The following is a 15,616-nucleotide window of genomic DNA, read 5'->3' as shown; positions in this document are numbered from 1 at the left end:
AGATTAGCTAGTGTCAATTTAATCGGTTCAGATTTATAAAAACGATAACTATAAATTAAATATTCATTACACGGTACACGATCCAAAATATATGATGAGCTAAACTGAAATAGAAAACAAAAGTATCGCTGCGCATACTAAATACTAATCAATATTACAAGTGTTATTCTTTTATTTAAAAAAAAAAACTTAGTAACTATTTAGTGACCAAACGAAAATGTTACGAAATAAATTATCTTTTGCAGCTAAAGAATAATTTTAAACTCATGAAAAAAAAAATAACAAGTTTACATTATGTCATACACAGAATTACAAAATAGAAACAGACGTATCAAACGGATTTAAAATCATGACCCACATAAAGATTACAAATATACATATGTAGTTTAAAGCGTAATTAAATTTTTAGATTTTTTTTTACCAATTAGTGAATTGACTTTTGTTATGAATTATAGTTTATCATAATAACTAAATTTCAAGAGAAATTAAAATAAAATGAGTTATTGGGTAGAGAGATTTTCGAAAATAGATTCTTCATAAGTCAAAGAGGTTTGATTCTGTCCTACCTAATTTATAACCTATAATATAGTACTAATTTTAACTAGTACTCGTATTTATTGTACACTTAAAATACCAAAAAAGAAGTTGTGAAAAAATACTTTTGACACTATCGAGGACTGGAGGAGACAGGATTTGAGTTGTTAACAGAATCGAGGAATGGACGTATTGCGGCTAAAATAAAAACCGAAAAAAGATTTTTTCCGAGTTGTTTTACTGTTTTTATTACTATTTAATTTTACATACGCACATATTGCATATCGAAGGAAACCTAGTTCATTGATTTTGTTCGATTCGTTTAATTACAGTTCCGCTAAAACCAGTCAAGGCCAGCGAAGTCTGAATAATAAATCGTGACGTAAGGTACAGAGTAACAAAACTAGTACTTCAATTTATTAAACTAACATTCAAATTAATCAACAGGAACAATTGAAGTATTTTTCATTATGATCGTTACGGAAACATGCGTGATGAGATAAAATCATATTAGTAGTACTGTATCCGTCTTTCTTCGGCTATATGATCTCGATTTTTTCGGCAAACCTCAATTTATTTGCAACGTAAACGTTTTTAAACGTTAGATAAGTCACGAATGATACTGAAATTGTAATCTTACAATGTCTGCGCGATATTCACGAAATTAATAATGTAATTAATAATGTACAAGTATGGACTTCTCCGGTGCGTTAAATACCTAAAGTGAACGTTGCAGTAAACGTTGGGATCACACCATTGCAAGCTGAACGGAATATTTGCAGGTGGTCGTTGACATCAGCCATTTTGCAAACAACAACAGTGACATTGCGCAACAACAGCCTATAAATGTCCCAAAAGAGGATAGGGGCCGCCTCCTTCCCTGAATTTAATTATGCAGGTTTTCTCACGACATTTTCTCTTATCCTCGAGGACAATGATGAATATAAAATCTAAGTGGTCTATCCACTACGCAATCTTGACATTATACATTACTTTATTATACTATAGTTTTTAAATAATAGATTAACTTGACAAAATAGCTATTGAAAGTTACTGCAAGTTAAAAGTATATATGTTTTTATGTATTTTATTTTCATATATCATATTACATAAAATATACAATATTATAAAAATAAAGAAGACCACATCGATACTAGGAAAATCAAACCGCAAGAAGTAATATAACGGTTGCAATAAGTTGCATCGGTATGCACAAGCTGGTTGATTTATAAAGCGAGAAATTATACGTAAATGAAATAAACGTAATAAAATCGAGTGAGGTCAACGAACTTAATATACCTTACCGTGTTTAGGTGCAAAAGTAAACGCTTTTGAATTTAGTTAGCCCATATAGGTATAATATGATTTTTTAGTACTCACGTTTATATTTGTACACAAATAATTTGTTAAAAAAATTCAATAGGGTACTATGCATCTGTAGTCCAGTAGTTCTGTGGGTTGGTAATAACCGTATGGTCTGATAAGAGTTAATTCTACTTTTTGAAACTATTCATAATCTATATTAATATTGTAAATACGAAAGTAGCTCGGTCTGTAAACTCTATACGCTTAAACCGTTAACCCAATTTAGATAAATATCATATATAATGGAAATAGTTTGAGTCCTGAGGAAGGACGTAAGGTACTTTTTGTTCACCGTTATGAAGGGGTAAAAGGGGAGGTTTCCTTGGGTATAGGTAATGCTTTATAAAACCGCAGTTTAGCTTGAATAATGCACAGTAATATATTGCATTATAGCATTTGCAATCCACTAAATGTTAACAGTATAGTTACCAAATCCAATACATCCTAGATTGCATTTATGTTTCTCAATAAAGTAATTATTTAATAAGTCGATATAGTCTACTGGTAACATATCGTTATTTTTAACCGATGATAACGGGTTCAAATCCTGTCCTACATCATCGAAATTTGTGTTTATAATTCAACTCCGGATCGGTGGTACGTCGTGAATTAACCTGCATGTGTCAAATTACACTAAAAGCCGTCATATTATGCTGGATACACACGCGCCATAATTGGTAACCCGCATTGGAGCGGCGAAGTGAAATAAGCTCCAAACCTTCTCCAAAGATTCTACTGAGAAAAATAATACACAGTGATTATTCTTTCAAATGACATGCATCATAATTATGTCCTAGATAGGAACCAGCGACTACAAAGTCCACCTATTCCTTTTCCACCTTGTCTTAAAAGCCTCTATAAGGTTTTTACATTAAATTAAAATTAAATAATTTCTGCGGCATCTTATTATAGAAACGTATAAATATACAATATTATAGGACACTTTGCCTCAGGTATGTATTGACATACTTAGTCGGCAACTTAGTCTTATAAGATTATCTTAACTTCTCGTGATTATGTAATAGATGTAGCTGATTCTACTTTGCACGACATTATACATTATAAAATAAATAATGCATATCTTATAAAATCCATCTTCGAGTACACGTCAGGGAATAATTAGATGAAATAAGACTAACGACCTGTATATTTCAAAGGCCAAGATCCCCGGTCCTTGGTCCTTGGTCCCTGGTTCCTAGTCCCTAGTCTCCGGTCCACTTCTAGTGCACTGCGAGTTGGTGATAATAATAATATGTATAATGTATTTAACTAATTATATATCAAATATATTATAAATTATAGAAAACGCGATAGTGATAATAATGGTCAATGGCGTAAATAATCGTTAATGGATCATTAGTTCATATCAGACTAATATAAGTATGAAAGAAAAACGAACAATATCAAACTATCCTTTCAAACTCAAATAAAACGATTAAAATGTATAATATGATTTTTTTTTGTAAAAGTCCTAATGAAAATTGTATTAACGATTTTTTTTAATTGAAATAATGCCATTATAAACGTTACAAGGAAAAACATCATAGACATTATCAAAGGAAACTCTGTTTTTATACAAAGTCAGAACAAAGAAATGTTCAATTACACGGAAGGGTAAACTGTTGGCAGGATCCGCTGCACGCTTGTCTACTCGGAACTCCATGATTCGAAATTGTTAATGAACCAGCGTCCTTGTAAACATCATCATCATTACATAGTACAAAACAAAATCGCTTACCGTTATCTGTCGCTATGTATGCTTAGATTTTTAAATTTACGCAACGGATTTTGATGCATTGTTTTTTATTAGATAGACTGATTCGAGAGGAAGGTTTTTGTATATAATACATGGAAAATATAGTTAAGAAACACTGATAATTTTAGAAGTTTTTAATGTTATGTCGTAAATAAACAAATTCTGTAGTATATTTAGTATCAGTATTGCCCCCGTGCAAAGCCGGGAGGATCGCTAGTGAAGGCATACTATTAACCATTCCACGAAAGAGACATGCCTTTGACAATTTAGCAACAGATCGTACATTTTTTAAGGTGGCCCTATGGTTAATGTCCGTGTCACACAGGTATAAATTTATATTTAACGACTATTTTAACTTTAACTATTTTCTAATCTTCTTAATATTGTAATCGATATTAATATTATCGGAACCGATTTGGAGCCGATATCGATTTTTTTAATTGAATAAGTTAACCTCAGGGATTATCCACTAATTATAAGAAGGAAAAAAGCTAGATTATTTTTAAATAGTTTAACAAGTGCCACGTGAAAGTAATAATAAATTTCAAATTACTTTATTAAAGTATGCATCTTCTATACATATGATAAAATTGGAGTGCCTGATTGTAAAATAATAAAAATAACCGTCAGATAGCTGATGTAATAAGGAGTAACTTAGGCTTACTTTTATTTTAGAATGGTGTATAATATTTCAGTTCAGTCGCGCACAAAATCGCAGGGCACAGCTAGTAGTACCTACCTGTATTAAAACATAACAAAAGCGCTTTATTATCATAACGGTAAAATATTTTTGATACGGTTCGCCAATAAAGGCAGTTTTTTAAACATCGACCTTATTTACTAATTCATTAAATGGTTTATATGGTTTATTTATATCTTTTCCTGTACTGTGTATCACATATAATTAATTAATACTGTTTAACTACTGTGAACTACGAGACGACTATCTGGATTCTGGACAAGGAACTGGTTAACCAGAAATATTTTAATATAAAGGTAATAAATACGTGGTTAGGTTAGATTTATCTTTTTAAGCTTAAATTTAATGTCCAAAAAAATATATCTTATTATTACTTGCTATACAAACTCATAATTTTTTGCATTCTAAAGTATTAAATAATTTAAAAAAAAGAGGACAAGTTTTTTTTCCATTGAATAATATGAAACGACGGTTACAAAGTAAAACATCAAATAAAATTAGAAACACTTGCCGATATTATAAAGATTATATTATCGCAGAACGCAAACGAACCTACTTCAAACTGGATGAGTGGGTTGAATCTAAAAATACTTAGTATTACAACTGTATGTGATTGCAATCAGTTTTATTTCAGTCCATCCTAGCTTTTAACCAAATACCACTTGAACAAAACGATACGTACTATTACAAATTTTATATTTATATAATATAATTTAAAATAAACGAATTCTATTTTAGTCTACTATTTGACAAATATATACTTATTTTTATTAGTTAAATAAAAATAAATAAACGCTTCTAAACTGTTATTAATAAGTTAATAGTATACCTGCGAAGGTTTAATTGTAAAATACATTAAAAATTTTTTTGGGAATTTCGTATGACATTTGATGTTTACATACGTGCAATGATATGACATCACAGTAGAAACTTCTAAAATTATCAGTGTTCCTTTACTAAATTGTACATGTGTTAAATATAAAAACCTTCTTCTCGAATCACTCTATCTATTTAAAACAAAACCGCATCAAAATCCCTTGTGTAGTATTAAAAATTTAAGTATACATAGGCACATAGGGACAGAGAAAGCGACTTGTTTTATACTATTAATATAGTGATAGTGATGATAATTTACAATTAAGATTTAACACAGTTCTTAGTTAACAGATGGCTCGATATCTATAACTGGTTATATCATGTATATCTAAGAATGAGACAAAATAATCCACTAACACGGATTGCTAGTATTAAATTAATAAATTTTATCTGTTCGATAGATAATAACAATATGGCAGACTGTATAAAAACTATTAAATATTAGAAGTTCAACTCGGATGCTGCGCATCTATAAATTAATCGGTGATATTCGGGAGCTCGGAATGGGATGTGTCATAGTTTTGTTTTTATACTGGTCTTATCATTTTCAATTGTCATTGTGGTGTAAAAAAATATTGTTACTTTATTTTCGTGTTACTGTGATCATATAACAATAGAAAGGAAAATATTTATTTTTAATTTCTTATGCATATTTATAAATAATTATAAAGTTTTGCATTTTTGCATATTACCCATTGTGTTTATTATTACGTTTTTACGAATATTATGTTTTCTGACCGATTTCAGATACGACCGCTAATCTCAATGGAGACTAGCCAACGGCGTAGGAAACGGTAATGTACAAGTTTTTACCCGCGATCATATGTGGCCTCCCAAACCGTTTATGCGAATGTTTACAGGCGGTACGGACTTTGCACAGAAATAGATAAACACTGAAACATTGCAAAATCTAGACTACTATTAGGGATTTTAATAGTTTCGACCCAGAATATGAACCCCAGCATATTTTTCAAATTCAATTCACTCTGTATACATCTAATTATACTAGCTCAACATTCACACTTGAACACACCTGATTACCTATCACAGAATATGCATTTCCATAATTTTATCAAAATAAAGCTGCCCATTACAAAAGCATAGACAATTCTAATTACAGTTAATGTTTTAACTAATAACAAATAAGTACCTACAATTCTGCACTAAAAGAAATTGTGAAAGCAATATAAGTAGGTTACCTCGTTTTTGCGCCACAAATAACTTCGTAGATCAATAACTTTAGACGCTATGTCAAATTAATTTTTAACATAACCATTTGTGTTTTATTAAAATTTTCGTATAATAATAGTTTATAAAAAATAAGGTTCTGGTTGCATTTCTCAGTATTAATTAATAATTAATATTGATAACTAAAAAGATAAGGTTTTAATTATAGTGCTCTTATTACTTTGTATTACAGATAAGTAAAAAAACCTGGTATTCTTCCCAACACTTCACTTGTAATATTACTGCTTGATGTACTTTTGCCTGGGAAGGTCTAGAGTTATCCCAAACTGATTTGCTTTGTACTGCTTAGATTGGTCGTATTAGGCTCACTGAGAATGTAACATATTCCAAACATTCAACAAGCTTTTATAAACGATTGTTCTGGATTTGAATGATATATTTTTACAACTTTTTGACATTCAAAATAAACGTATTTTATAAGTATTGCAAATTCTATAAAAAAATACCGATTAAGTAATTACAGAAGAATTTATTAAATAGTGTATAGTCCGACAAATTAGCTGTTCATTTTATTGACACCGTTAGTTCACGTTATAATCAACAAATTCAACTACCTAGCTCTATTGTACTAAATTATTTCGTTAGACACATTGAAGACGACCTAATCAGTCTAAAGAGGTCACTCGCTGGCTGATTCTTTTAATCGGAGTATGTGTATTATAAACATAAACATATAAAACAGAAATGCGAGAACCATCCAATTGTCACGTATATATTGACAAAACACCAGACGATGGTGAAGAGCTAAACAATTATGACCGTTATGAGCTAAACAGGTCACTACGTGTGGGTATGGCACTGACTAACCTCTTTGACATGCGTTACATTAGTATTCGCGATATTTATTTACATTTCTATGAGTAAGGATAAATATTTACACTAAAAGATAACTCATTCATATAAAATATAAAGAAAAGGCTATTTTTTTACTTGAATTACCTAAGTTGTGTATGACATGAGCTGTTCGCCTCTAACTTATTAAAATGAGCGCATTAAAAATTGCCAGTAAGGTTGTAAGTTATCTTGTGAGTACGTGCAGACAACGGACGAATAACGCTGACACGTCAACCATCTCATCCCGGATGCAACAATGATAAAACATTCAATTACCAGGAAAAAAGAAATGTTTGAGTACAATCAGTTTGAATTACGATACGCAACGGTGCTGGAAGTAAATAAATGTTAGTTTATATAAATAAATATCTGAACATTGTTGATACGAAACTTGTTTTGGCGTCATGTTTACGTATAGAATTCCCGCCTTTCTTTAAATTGGTTAAATGTTTAACGATGTTTAAATTTTAATTATAATTCATTTTGCGCTCCGTACTTACTACCAACACAAACAGTTTTCTTATTTTACATAAAAAATACTTTACACTATGCTTCAAATATAACCATTTTTATTTTTTTTTATAAAAAACAATCCAAGTGTACACTTGCTATGCATTTGTTTTAAAGTATATTAATATATTTGAATTATAGAGACACTTAATCTTACTAGTAAATTAAATTTCATAAGTTATTGCCTCGGTTTTTTGGATGACTATTAAATATTATACGCATTTTCTTAATATCATAAACTATAAACTCTATATTTTAAGAGTTTATACCTATTTATAAAGAAACATTGACAATTTATAAATTTTAATTCCATTACTTCACATTGTGTCGGAGTTAATCAACATTTAAAATTCGAATTCCTTAATACTGAGTTCAGTTTTTTGTAAATTAAAAGAAAAAACAAGCAAAACTAGTATAAAATACTAGATCTCGAACACGGCTTCACTCGGTTTTGAGCGTTGATTACAAAGTCCTACATCTACTATACACTGAAAACGACTCCCAGCGTCTAGTAAAAGGCCCATTGTCTCTGTGCCTATCCTCAAATGTTAGATTGGTTGCATTAAACGAAAATAATATCAAACTTTAATTGTGTCCCTGGATGTAATCCAGTAAGATTTACTGAAATTGTTTACAATAATAATTATCCAATTTGAATTTCGAAACAAAAAATACTTGATAAATTAATAAGATATAAAACTATTAAATGAACAGAAGGATTGATATTGAGCAACATTGATTTCAAACATTAACAATATACATTGAAGGCAATTTTTTTTCATACAGACACTTGAACAAAAAAATGTAATACTAAAATATCTAGCAATGCTTTGTAGAAATCTGGTAACCATGTGTGGAATAAATTATTATAACAATTCAGTATTACTCATAAGTTCCAGTAAATGGAGGTATTATTTTTAAGTCGAATAGCTAATAAGCACATGTGGTATTATTTATATTTATATAACAATGACAGTATGACTAATGTAGCATAAGATCAAAAGTCGACACAAAGTTTTATTAAAAATTGCGATAAACATTTTATCAATCATTATGTTGACTATTAACTTTATTGTTTAAATTTTTTCTTTAGACAATTATTAATTATCTACATTCAATTAAGAATAATACTTATTTAAATTTAACTAAAATATATATATATTGAAAATACTAAATAGAATCTCTTTGTAGAATAGTATTCCTGAACATTTAAATAAAATTAGTGTAAAACATTTAATTAATAATATTTACAAATTATAGTTTAATATAAAAGGCTATTTATTTATTTATGAATAAAATAGGTTCAAAATTGGTATAACATAAATAATTTCAATTAAACAGTAATTATCTTTTGTAAATATGATTATTATATCCATTTATTTGTTATTGAGTATCTTTTAACTATCTTGTCAGAGATATGACTTTGTTTAAGTCATTGTCAATTATCAGTACTTCACATTAGTATATAATTTGGTATAACAGATTAATTAATTAATGTTGTCTAGAAAAATGTTTAAAAAAAAAGTACAATTATATTTTGTTTTGAGATATGTTTGTAGATTGCTTTTAATGAATATTACAAGATAATATCAAGATAATATTTGGTATGAAATTTATAATATTACAAGTGGCCTGCATATAAAGCTACGAAACATAACTCATCAGAGAACATAATTATAATCAATAATTACAATCAAACTATGTTATTATTGCACTTAGAGTATTTGATACTGAACAGTTTATATAAAGCAGTCACTCTAAGTATTAGCTTAGCTTTTTACTACTATAACTATATATGTTTATATAAAACAAGGTCAATAATAGAATCAAGAATAATCTTGTAAAACGAAATTGTAGGAAATAACACCAATGTTGTTATTATCTATGACCCAATTTTTTTATACATTATAGAAGTTTAGGCAAATGTCAAACAAATTTTAGACTAATTAGAAATATATCCTTGAGATTTCTTTTAAAACATTGATCTTGACGTTATTTTTTGTATAAGTCTAAGATTTTAGCTGTAATTAAATGGAATATAACATATATAGCTTGTCATAAATTTATTAGTAAACGAAAACTACCCCGTTACCCAGATATTATTTAAAGTTATCCTTTATCTCTTACCGGAAACTGCAAATTAGCTGATTGTTTGAAGATATCACCACAATGATTCACTAATTCACACTTGTAAACCTTACACTACAGTAGCAACTGCATAAATCACAACTACTTACAAAAGTCTGTAATTAAATACAATAAATAACCGATTATAAATTCCACTGTTCCTTATAATTAATAAATATACATAACTTGAAAATCAAATAAGACTTCAGTACACCTCCACTGCAGTACACCCTTTTCATAATATGTAAGACAAAATGCAAGAACAATAAACAAGATGATATCAAACTTCAAATTCAATCTAAGACCACAGATGAAATACAAACATACATTAAGTTATGCCAAGATACAAATCATGTGAGCTTTTTTGTTTTGTAGCGCTCTACTTCGATGTTTTAATTTTCGTTGATCTTTAATAGTATTCTTAATAACTTGAGAAATGGCAAGGTAAGACTTGCATGTGAGGTGTTATTATTATAATGAAGAATCAGAACGCATTTTTGTCTTTAGTGTTGTCAACTGTCAAATACAGATTTCTATCAAATATATATAGTCTTGGAAAATACAAAATAGAAATGTCAATTGTAACTTGTGTCAGAATGCACGAAAATAAATGTAATTTAATAATAGCTAACTAACCACCTATTTACGACTTAATTTTATCATTGATATTTAAAAAATATACATAAAAATTATGAGTTCATTAAAGAGAATGGTAATGTTATGATCGGTAAAAATTTACTTTTTCAATATTGAGTGCAGTATTTAAAATATATATTTTGCATTTTCTTCTTTCCTTGTTTTTTTTTGTAATGATTCCAGTATAAAACAGGCAATACTATATATCTCTACATGGCCAAATATGATATTTTGCAAAGAATTACATTAGGAGATTAATTCTATAAACTACTTTAGGTCCTCAAAAGCTTCAAACAATTACACCGCACTAGATTAAGGGTTTTTGATGGAGATGAACGAGCTTTAACTGCAGCCAGATTGAGAATCAATGATGAATACAATAAAAACAAAAATGTTGAAAATGAAGAAGCTATAAAGGCGGTAAGTTAATGGTATATAGTTTGAACTTTGATAATATAAATTGAAAAAAAATGAAGGACAAAAATGACTTGTAAAAAAAATATAAATATATTTTGAGATTCAAATATATGGTCATATTGTTTAAAAAAAGTTTTGTAGTCACTATAAAAGTGATAGTACAATATTAATTCTATTTACAGATGATTAAATATGGAGAAGATGTTGAAAGGGAACTGAGAACGCAAGTTATTCAAGCAAAAGAAGTCAAACCTGGTGTATTTGGTGAGAAAGTACTACTATCAGCCCAAACTTTTTTTAAATTTAATTTGGTTTATATGATATTTTAGTCCCAAAACTTATCATACTTTATCTCTTTGCCACACTAGAATAGGACAGAACACCCAGGCTGAAACCATTGTTCATTTAACAAAAGCTTCATTAAAATCAATCTAGTAGTATTTTTGTGATGATTATCTGATTGTTTACATAAAAATTATAGATGTAAGTTTAGTCATTGTAGTAATGTTCTACAAAGTATTACTTCTAGTAGAAAGTAGCTAACTAATAATAATAACTTTTAATTTGGCTCTATATCAGGTTATTTATGATCAAGGTGAAATTCAAGTTTTATTTATTTCTTGTATAATATTTTCATATACAATACATATAGTCAACTAATTAAAAATGTATATTTTTCTTTTCCAGAGGCTAAAATAACTGAAGATACAGTTAAACTTGATAATATTCCATACAATGATGCGGCGATAATAGATGATGGTATAAGGGCAGGCCAACCCTGTTGCCAAGAACAAGTGAATAAAAAATAAATGTATATATTTACATCAAATTCATGTAGTATAGTGTATAGATAGGATAATAATGTTGTGTTAAATAATAATATTTATTTGTTAATTATGTTTATTAATTTATATCCTGCCTATTTCTTATTTATAATGTTATAAACATTATAAAATAAATTTAACTAAAATTAAAATACATTTACTATCAATGCCACAGGCATGAAGAAATAATCCTAATTAAATATTACTAATATTTGACAAATTATTAGTTAAAAATTAAAATACATGATTTCAAAAAATTTACAATAACATGATTTTAATGCTGGTTTACCCGTTAAAAGCAGAATGTTTTGATAAAACATACATATTGAGAAAAAAAGGAATGAAAACCAGTCTTAATGCATATTATTAAACTTTATAAATATTACTTACTTGCTAGTTATTTCTACAAAATTTTATAAATAAACGAAACGAACGAAAGTACTTATGCAAATTTTAGGCCTCAAGTCTATCATCTGTGTACAGAAATATGTTTAAAGATAAAAGATTAATTATGGTATTACATCGAAGAAAACCGAAAAAAACTTGTGTCTGAAATCGATTCTTCGTTAAACGAAGTCTCGAACTGAGGCCGGCTAAATGTAGTCCATTTCAACCCTAAAAAGTCGCATGTTTGCGCGTTAAACGCTAAAAAACACCATTTGTCGTATCTCCACGATTTGAGAACATCCCAATAGCCGCTACAGGTATTATCGGAATACTTGGCGTTGATATTACGAGCTTAGTTTAGTTACGCGGTCGATTGGAAGTCAAAAATCAAATTGGCTTCAAAAAAGCTCGGTGTGCTCAGCAAGGCAAGACTATTACTCAGTATTTCACGTCGACCCATCGCTTAAAATTTGACAAGGCGCAAATTCGACCTCACATGGAGTACTGTTCTCATCTCATCTCTACGTATCCAACGTAGAGCGGCTCGAGTTATCGGCGATCAAGCCCTTTCCAATCTCCTTGATCCTTAGTTTTGCGTAGAGATGTTGGATCACGCTGCATCTTTTACCGAATTTTTCACGGGGAATGTTCCGAGGATTTATCCAAATTAATCGGCTGCTGAAAATCACCTTCGAACATCTCGTCAAAATTCGAAGTTTCACCCGAACTACCTTGATGTCCGAAAATGCACAACAGCGCGATTTATTAGACATTTTCTGTCTCTCACAACCACTTTATGTAACCTATGTAGCTTTCGCGCGCGGTTTTTCCGAACCGATACGACATGGAAACCTTCAAGAAAAGAGCGTACTCCTTCCTTAAAGGCCGGCAACGCACCTGCTATCCCCCTGGTGTTACAGATGTCCATGAGCGGTGGTAGTCACTTTCCATTATTTCCATAGGTGAGTTCTGCTCGTTTGCCACCTGACATCAAAAAAAAATTTTTTCAAAATTACTATTGTATATTACTATTGAAACCCAACGCCAAAATTAGCATTCAGGGCCGAGGGCTCACGAAATCAGTAGTCATAACATAACATACACATAGCTTTTTCTACGTATAAAGCCTCTCGTTATTAATGTAGCGCTGCTGAGACGTTTTTATCAGAAGTATTTATTTTAAGTTATATAAAATCTTTCAGAGATACAATTGGAGCGATTATAAAAAAAATTGTTCTCTATTTGATTGTTTATTTTTTTTTAATTAGTAATAGATCTTTATTTCAGATCCAATAACAAGCATTTCTTAATTATTTTACCCACCACCTTCTGTTATGATCGATATGCAATGACTTTCTAATAAACATATATGTTATATCCATACTAAACAACAGAAAAAAAGTGTGCCGCGCCGGGGCCCGTTTATTTTACATTTCGTTACAAGTAAAAAGGATAGCTTGATAAAAACAATAAGTAAAAGAGATAACTAGATGTTTTAATTACGCAAAACGGATTACTACGTAATTATGATGTATTACAACGTATTACTACGTAAAACGACTAAAGGCAAACGTTTTAGGACCAATTAGGACGTATTCTAGTCTTCACTTTTTGCGCGTTAATAACATATCTGTTTACTACAACATCATTGTCCATATGACATTTTATTTACTATAAAAATGAAAATAAATTATAAAACTCATAGAGTTGTCGCTATGATATTTGAAGGGAGCGACATAATAAATAGAAAACATCGTCGTTAAAATTATGGTTACTGTAACTTGAGATTAATAATGTAATAACCGACAGAATAAATAATGTAATAGCATCACATAGCTTTAAATCGATTGACTTGACTATAGTAGTTGTGGTTATACTCATACACAGTTTATACTCAGTTATAAGATTTTACTCACACGCACCATGCTTAAAATCGAGTGCAAAACGAGAAAATGAATAAGCTTTTTTTAGGCATTAAGAAAAAATCTTTGAATAGTACTCGCCTGTCCTAGGAGGTATAATTTTTTACCTTTATGTGTTGTGGTCAATCTCAAGAAAAAAAAAAACAGTTATGTCATTATTGTCAATGTCAGTCAGCTGTCTTCTGACAGCTTAGATTTTCGGATTTTCAGATTTATTGGCCAAAAACAGTCTTAACACAAAACTAAATATTCTTTTTAAAGAAAATGTTAGGACGTGCGCTTCTAACAAGGGCTTTATTTACAAAAACATTGAAAGATGCTGCTTCTAACATAAAACAAGTCAAGAGAAATGGAAGCCATGGGTTAGTAATTTGTATCATACCGTGATCAGTTGTTATGTCATGAGGTGCTACATTTAACGATATCTAAAAATTGATTTTATAATGTATATATTTAACGAATTATTAAATTATGTGCATGTATAATGCAGCGATTTAAGTTCCTTTATAAATGATGTATATTTATTTTACAAAAATTATATTCTGAAACACTTGGTTTAAAAATAAATTATGAATGTAAGATTTATTTAATATTACATTGTTGTTACCGTTTTTCTCGGGATATTTAAATGAATTTTCGTAAATTTATGTTTTTAGTGTTTGGACCTACCGGGTACCTCCTCCTCCAGCATCAAAGAAAATAGTTTATTTAGCTGAAGTGCTTGGAGGAATATGTTGGTGGTGGATCTTGTACCACATTGCCACTGAGCCAGAACATATTTATGTGAGTAGTCCATAAACATAAAATATTTACCATTACTCAATTAATTCCTTAACAATTACCACCAGTAACATAATATTGTAAATACCAAAATGTAATACGTTTTATAATCAAATTATTTTTGATTTTGCAGGGAGAATGGCCGTACATAGATCCAAGCACTTGGTCAGATGAAGAATTAGGAATTCCTCCAGATTCTAACGGACCATTAAAAAATTAAATTAAAATTAAATGATGTGTATCGCTAGTAGTGTAATATAATTTGTGAATAAATATTGTTAATAAATATAATACAACATTTTTTAAATACCCAAGAATTCTAATAAAAAAATAAATTCCCTTTAAGTGAGGGGTAGAAAATTGTTTTTAATTTGATTAGGATGCAATTGTAAAGCTTAAAACAAAATTAATTAAGCATGATTAAAGTTGATGTTATTACTAATCAAGTAATCATACAAAATTTTCAAATGTTATAAAAATATAAATTAAAATTGTGATCCATACAACTTATAGTTTTTGTTCCTTTAATGTAGTCTCTAAACAATCAAATATTTTATGTATTATCTATATTTAGTTAATTTTTTGCAGGTTTGAGCTAGTGTAATTTCTTTTTTAATTAAAACATATAATAATAGTAACCATAAGAAATAGCATATATAAATTTTTGTTTCTATAAATCAAGTGGAAGTGGTGTTGGTGG

At 29.2% G+C, this 15,616-nt stretch overlaps 3 protein-coding genes across 3 annotated transcripts in view; 2 read left to right on the top strand and 1 right to left on the bottom strand.

Annotated features, from left to right (window-relative positions):
- The window catches only part of LOC124532223 (protein draper), a 42,749-nt gene extending 32,507 nt beyond the window's left edge, over positions 1-10,242 (bottom strand). Inside the window, exon 1 of the mRNA XM_047106994.1 lies at positions 9,951-10,242. The gene's annotated coding sequence lies outside the window, so the exon portion shown is untranslated. The remainder of the gene's footprint in view (positions 1-9,950) is intronic.
- A 238-nt stretch (positions 10,243-10,480) lies between these two features.
- LOC124532369 (complex III assembly factor LYRM7) lies at positions 10,481-11,897 on the top strand. Its single transcript, XM_047107260.1, has 4 exons — positions 10,481-10,662; positions 10,863-11,006; positions 11,186-11,267; positions 11,691-11,897. Exons 1-4 carry the CDS (start codon positions 10,642-10,644, stop codon positions 11,810-11,812), a joined length of 369 nt encoding a protein of 122 aa, XP_046963216.1. The 5' UTR covers positions 10,481-10,641; the 3' UTR covers positions 11,813-11,897.
- A 2,404-nt stretch (positions 11,898-14,301) lies between these two features.
- LOC124532351 (NADH dehydrogenase [ubiquinone] 1 beta subcomplex subunit 2, mitochondrial-like) lies at positions 14,302-15,207 on the top strand. The gene is made up of 3 exons (XM_047107235.1): positions 14,302-14,498; positions 14,793-14,919; positions 15,050-15,207. The coding sequence occupies exons 1-3, from the start codon at positions 14,401-14,403 to the stop codon at positions 15,134-15,136; spliced, it is 312 nt and encodes a 103-aa protein (XP_046963191.1). The 5' UTR covers positions 14,302-14,400; the 3' UTR covers positions 15,137-15,207.
- Positions 15,208-15,616: the final 409 nt, after the last annotated feature.

Source organism: Vanessa cardui, chromosome 9 (assembly GCF_905220365.1).
Source record: "Vanessa cardui chromosome 9, ilVanCard2.1, whole genome shotgun sequence".
In the NCBI taxonomy this organism is placed as follows: Eukaryota; Metazoa; Arthropoda; class Insecta; order Lepidoptera; family Nymphalidae; genus Vanessa; species Vanessa cardui.
This window is presented reverse-complemented; position numbering and strand designations above follow the sequence as displayed.

What these genes read in the sequence shown, in the direction of transcription:
- LOC124532369 (XM_047107260.1), top strand. Translation starts at nt 10,642, where the DNA reads ATGAGTTCATTAAAGAGAATG. An exon ending in TGAGTTCATTAAAGAGAATG is followed by an intron (nt 10,663 to 10,862) that starts GTAATGTTATGA and finishes AAACTACTTTAG; the next exon opens with GTCCTCAAAAGCTTCAAACA. An exon ending in ATGAAGAAGCTATAAAGGCG is followed by an intron (nt 11,007 to 11,185) that starts GTAAGTTAATGG and finishes TTCTATTTACAG; the next exon opens with ATGATTAAATATGGAGAAGA.
- LOC124532351 (XM_047107235.1), top strand. Translation starts at nt 14,401, where the DNA reads ATGTTAGGACGTGCGCTTCTAACAAGGGCTTTATTTACAAAAACATTG. An exon ending in AAGAGAAATGGAAGCCATGG is followed by an intron (nt 14,499 to 14,792) that starts GTTAGTAATTTG and finishes TTATGTTTTTAG; the next exon opens with TGTTTGGACCTACCGGGTAC. An exon ending in CTGAGCCAGAACATATTTAT is followed by an intron (nt 14,920 to 15,049) that starts GTGAGTAGTCCA and finishes TTGATTTTGCAG; the next exon opens with GGAGAATGGCCGTACATAGA.